The following is a 6129-nucleotide window of genomic DNA, read 5'->3' on the forward strand; positions in this document are numbered from 1 at the left end:
TTGCTGTTTCTGTCCGTCCCACGTCTCATGTTACTTTTTTTTTTTTGAAAAATGATTACCCATCTTAATCTTATTTAAAAATTTTTAATTTTAATTAAACTAATTAGTGTGATCTTAATCTTAATCTATAATGATTTATATTATAAATTAATTATTTTTACTAATATATTTTTAATTATCTATTAATTATATTTATCCTAAATTTTCGTGTTTACAGTGACCAAGACACCCAATATGATAAGAAGGTAGTACAATTTAAGCTTATCTGCTGCAATATTTGCTGAGTACTACAAATAGAGTATATTTTATTAAGTTACTTGAGCCATAAGTAGATAAAACTAATTGTAGGATAAAAAAATTTTCAGCAAATTTGAAGAATCACAAATATTTATTTTTGCTATTTTGTCAAAAAATTATTATATAAATTCTCAAAAATATTATTTAAAATTAAAATATTTAACATTTAAACATAATACAAAATTTACTTTCTCACTTGGGACAATCTTGGCTTTGGATTATTTGTTTAATCATTTTCCCAATATTTTTTATATGTATATATATATTATTATAACAATAAATTCTAATTATATTTAAAAAATTTTGAAAAAATAATTTTACAAATTATTCAAAATATAAAATAATTTTAGAAAAATAATGATCACCGAAATTAAATTCTTGTCAAATCACGGAGGGAGTATATGATAATGCTAAGTGGTTGCACGTGGTTCCACGCGCCACTTTTTCGTTGTGTAATTTTTTCTCCTCCGTCTGCCGGAAAGTTCTGCTGTCACTCTTTAATGGCTAGCTCTATCCGAATCGCCGTCGTCGGTGACGTTGTAATGTCACGTTTTCTCTTCTCAACACTTAAATTGTAGACCGAATATTAATTAACTTTTCCCCCTATCTCGTGTTGCAGCATGACGATTGGAATCTGGAAGAAGATACCAAAGCTTTGCAACTTTTAAAGGTCAACTTAAAGATGACAATTTTTAGGTTTTCTTTTATTATGCTAGGGCAACTTTGTTTTGTCCGATGAATTGACATTCTGATACACATGAAATTGAAGAAGCTTTGTTGTGATTGATGTCTTTGTTTAACAAGAAAGTAGTTTCTTTTAGTTGAATAAGGCATAATTCTGCATTCAAGGTTAGTTATAAGTACTATTGGAATGGTAGGTTGGATAATGCTCATACTAGCTTTGTTTGTTTCACCGTGGTTTTTTGGATGATTTGGGGATTTTGGATTTGTTGAATTAGAAATTAGGTTTCAAATGTGTTGTTCTAAATGTAAAATTTTGAATGGAAAATAGGATTTATATGTGATGTGCTAGGAAAATAGGCATTGGAATTTTTTTTTAGGAGAAAAAACTATTATATTGTAAATTGTGTTGTGTGAAAACAAGTTTGAAAACAAAACAGACACTATGTTTAGTACAATTGTGTAATTTTAACTTTTACTTATAAATTTGTGTAAAATTGATTGTATAATTCATGCTTCAATTATATAATCCCTATGGGTGTGTTTGTTTGTGTTTTGTGGTTAGATATGATGGAATAATGTACACATATATATATATATTTATTTGGGAGTATGGACTGTAGAGTAGTGAAAAAAAAAAAATGTAAAAAGCTAAAAGAACAAAACCTATATTAATACTTCCTTACAGTAGGGATTCTGTGCTGTGCTGGTGACACAAAGTTATATAGAATACTATGGGATGCCTTATGCCTTGAAACACAAGTACTATATACATGCCTTTTATCCCTTATCTTTTATTTTTTATTATTATTTTTTTTTTTTTGCTTTGTACTGTATGATTATCGTTTATGTTTCTTCTTGTCACATGTGTTTATGGGAAGTGCAGCCCGATCTAGTGTTGTTCACAGGCAAGTGCTCTGTTTCCCCAGCCTTTTATGTTTTTGATTTTGTTGTATCTTACATTTTTATTTTCATCATATATGACTACTAATTTCGTTGATCTCCTTGATGTTATCTATCCTTTGAGATTTCTCCAGGTGATTTTGGCAATGAGAATGTTGATGTAGTTAGAAGTATTTCAAGACTTGATTTTCCTAAAGCTGCTACCATGATGCCTGGAATACCCAGAAGTTCTCTGTGCGGTAATTTTTAATTCTTATGATATTTCACTCATCAGAATAGCAAATTACTATTTGTAAGAGAACGGCTTGTCGTCTCGTATAAACTTGTGCCAAGGCATGGCTTCTTGTTCTGGAATAGTGTTTTATTTTCCTGCCTCTTAATATTATTTTTTTTGCCCTTAACAAGAAAAAATTACTTATTCTATTTAATGCATATGATTTCTTTCTGTTTGTGAGTTGGATGTTTAACATACAAAGGTTTCTAAGTTGGTAAGTAAGATTTATAAAGGGATAGAGAGAATTGAAATCTGCTGATGCTTTAGGGTGTGTTTGGATGTTTTGGATTTGAAAGTTTTTAGTGGATAATAGGTTTTAAATGTGATGTTTTGTATACAAAATGGATATTGGATGTGATATATTTTAAGAGGAAAAACACACCAAACATACCCTTAGTGCTTGAAACTTGCAATGGGGATCAACTTTGTAAACATTTGAAATGATGTTTTATGTGGGTTAGATAGATCTGATTTGTGAAAAGGTTTTTGGTTATATATTTGATTTGACTGCTTTTATATTTGGTATACAATATTATATGATGATTGAGGATATAGTGGGGTAAATAATGATTAATTTTAATGATTATCCATCTTTAATTGTGTGTATGAGCTTATGCATATGGTTATATATATGTTATGTTTACATGTGAACTGTTATTGGTGTTGGTTGAATAAACTTTCAAATTTGATTGTGTTTATATAGGGTAAAAAGTTGTTTTCATACTGTCACACCAAATGCTTTTTGGTTGCTCAATGGTTCACTTTTATGTATTATTTTCATATTATATTCTCTAACTATTGCGACAAATCTATGCAGGGAAAAGGATGCTGTTCAACTTCAGCTTGATCTGTAAGTCTCTTCTAATCGTGTTTTATTATATAGCTGAGGGGTTTGCGGTTTCCGTTACATTTTTTTCTTGTGTACTTTAAAACCTTCCTTATTTGAATATTTGGCATATTTTCGGAGTTTGACATGTGAGCTCTTAAGTTACATTATTTTGCTAAATTTAGTTTTAGTTGTTCTGGTCAAATGCAAAACCTTGTACCTCATCTAAATTTTGCATGAAACCACAACTTAGTGCTTTTCATGAAAAGATGCTAGACTGTGTTGATTCACCTTCGCAGTTAGGTTGTCACCAGTGATTTATACCATTGCATTTCTTTATGAAATCCGCCTAAGTTGAAAGAATGCTATTAATGTGCTTGTGTCAATTATGGTGCTGAAAATGGAGCAGTTCTATATTACTCTTCAGTTCAAATTAGCAAAAGCACTGTCTTCTTCCATAACATGGTTGAAATTATACCCAGCTGGTAAATTATACCCTACTATTTTAATTTGTTTAGTTAGGGTGTGTTTGTTTCGGTGTTTGGATTTTGAGTTGGGATTTGAATATTAAAAATTTTGAATTTGAATAGTTGTATGATAGCGATATAAATAGGTGTTGATATTATATTTTGAATGTAATATTAATTTTTAGTATAATATAAAAAAAGAAAATTATGTATTTGATTTTATATTTTTTTAGGGGAAAAAAATTGGTGAATAGTAGAAATTTGGGAAAATCCGCCAAAAGATTATACCCTAAAGGTATTCGAATTTTCAATATGTTGAATAGTGGATGCTCAAAATGTTTTTAGCTTTCTATTCTGACTCTCTGTTCTGCTAATCTCACAGAAAATCTGTTACACGATTATGGTTAGATAAGAGATGTGTTCTTTTGTGTTTCTAATAATTAGTTCCAATGCCCGATCAAGGTTGAATTGAACGGCTAATCATGTAATATTTTTTTAGGAACTGTGAACTTATCTTTTCTTTATGCTATTCTCACATTCCTTCATTAGCTAACATTGTTATTTGTTCTCGGTGAAACAACTTTGTGATGTTTCTGGAACCCTTCTTGTAAGGGTGTGTTTGTTTGAGGGATTGGATTTTGAGCTGAAATTTAATAGTAAAAATTTTGAATTATAATAGTTGTATGATGTGATATAAATAAGTGTTGATATGATGTTTTGAATGTAAAATTAATTTTTAGTATAATATAAAAAATAAAAAATAAGTGTGTGATTTGATTTTTTGGAGGGAAAAAATTGGATGAATAGTAGAATTTTGTATTAAACCTTTAAACGAGCACAACCTAACATGATCCCCTTTGGTATTAATTGAATGAGAAATGCATACTGTTTGCGAATGTTGGTTGAAATGAAATGCGAAACCATCCTTTCTGAATTTTTTACTATACTGATGGATCTACACAACCTTTTGTGAAAATCAGCCTTGGTAATGAGCATGTTGGTTATCAGAGGATGGACTTCCCAAATTTGAAATTGAGCATTGTAGGTGGAAGGCCCTTTTCTTGCGGTGGTCAGCAATTATTTCGCAAGAAACTTCTTATTGCCCGGTTAGTAGCCGTGAAATAACTAATTATCATTACCATCAACATGTTCATCAGTTGTCATCCTAATGCTTAAAAAGACACTAGGAAGTTGCCCTAAAAGTTTTCAACATAATATTCTGTCAGCTTGTTAGTCTGCAGAAGAGAAACGACTAATTTTCTGTCATAAAACTTCATTTAATATTTGTCTCAGTGAAATCTTTGATAAGTAAAATTAATTATAGCTTTCTCTTCTCAATATATCCTTGTCGATATTTTCTCCAGATATAATGTCTGTGACATGGATGGAAGCGCAAAGAGAATTTATGAAGCTGCCTCTGGAACTCCAGCAGATAATTCAGTTGTATTTCTTGCTCATAACGGCCCTACGGGTATACAAAGATACTTTCTATTCGGTACTTCAGGGTGCTTTAGGTGATCACAAGTGTAATCATGCAGGTCTGGGTTCGAACATGGATGATATATGTGGAAGGGATTGGGTGCTCGGAGGAGGCGACCATGGAGATCCCGGTATGTATATCAAACCTTCTGATGGTGTGTTTGTTTGAAGGTTTGGATTTTGGGTTGAGATTTAAATAGTAAAAAATTTGAATTATAATAGTTGTATGATGTGATATAAATAAGTATTTGATTTTTAGTATAATATAAAAAATAAAAAATAAGTTTCGATTTGATATTTTTGTAGGTAAAATTTTGTGTGAATAGTAGAAATCTTCCAAAATCCTTGAAACAAACACATCTTCAGTTATTTTTCGAGTCTTTAGATAACTGAACTTGCGACTTGCCTTATAGATTTAGCGCATGCAATATCTCAACTAAAAGAAACAACCAAGTTGTCGATGAAGCTGGTTGTGTTTGGTCATATGCATAAAGGGCTGGCTTACGGACAAAATCTTCGAAAAATGATAGTGGTTGGGGATGATAACACTATATACCTCAACGGGGCCATTGTACCGAGGACTAAAAGGATCGGAAAAGCACAAGCCAAAGATAAAACTTCAGCCACAACATCTGATCTTGAAGAAACCGTAAGGGCATTCACCGTTGTTGATATCTTCGATGGAGCTATAGAGAAAATTGCTGAAACATGGATTTCTGTCATTGGAGACAAAGTCAAAATCGAGGATGAGATTGCATTATTTAACAAGGCAAATTAGAGTTCTCCAGACAATGTACATATCACGAACTCTTAATTTAATCGCTTTTCGACGAGAAAAGGTAATGTATTTTGCTAATTCTTATACAAATTAGCTTATTAAGTTTTGGAAACTTAGCAACAGATTAGTGAAGAACATACTTATATACTGTTTGTCTGCATTCTTGGTAATTCTGTTTTGTGATGTTACCAAATTTGATTTATTTTTTACTTGATGTCTTCTTGTCTTATTGGTTTTGTTGTTTTGTTATGACAGAGAGAGAGAGGAGAGAGAGAGTGTGTGTGTGTGGTTGTGTGTCATCTGGGATCTACTCTGGATCAAACATGAGATGGTTTATAAGCTGAAAAAGACACAAGGTATGACTGATTCTGATATGATTTGATTTGAGTGAGCTGTGCTTTTTTGGAAAGAAATGAGTTAATAG

The 6129-nt window shown here is 31.1% G+C and overlaps 1 protein-coding gene across 1 annotated transcript; it reads left to right on the plus strand.

Annotated features, from left to right (window-relative positions):
• The first annotated feature begins 690 nt into the window (after positions 1–690).
• On the plus strand, positions 691–5807 carry LOC127263866 (uncharacterized). Its single transcript, XM_051293137.1, is given in 10 exon segments — positions 691–836; positions 917–967; positions 1865–1886; positions 2016–2081; positions 2084–2120; positions 2973–3005; positions 4429–4554; positions 4813–4919; positions 4987–5058; positions 5341–5807. Coding segments are annotated over 10 exon segments (1017 nt in total). The 5' UTR covers positions 691–698; the 3' UTR covers positions 5706–5807.
• Positions 5808–6129: the final 322 nt, after the last annotated feature.

The sequence above is a fragment of the Andrographis paniculata genome, unplaced genomic scaffold (genome assembly GCF_009805555.1).
Source record: "Andrographis paniculata isolate CXL003 unplaced genomic scaffold, ASM980555v1 Contig69END, whole genome shotgun sequence".
NCBI classification, from domain to species: domain Eukaryota; kingdom Viridiplantae; phylum Streptophyta; class Magnoliopsida; order Lamiales; family Acanthaceae; genus Andrographis; species Andrographis paniculata.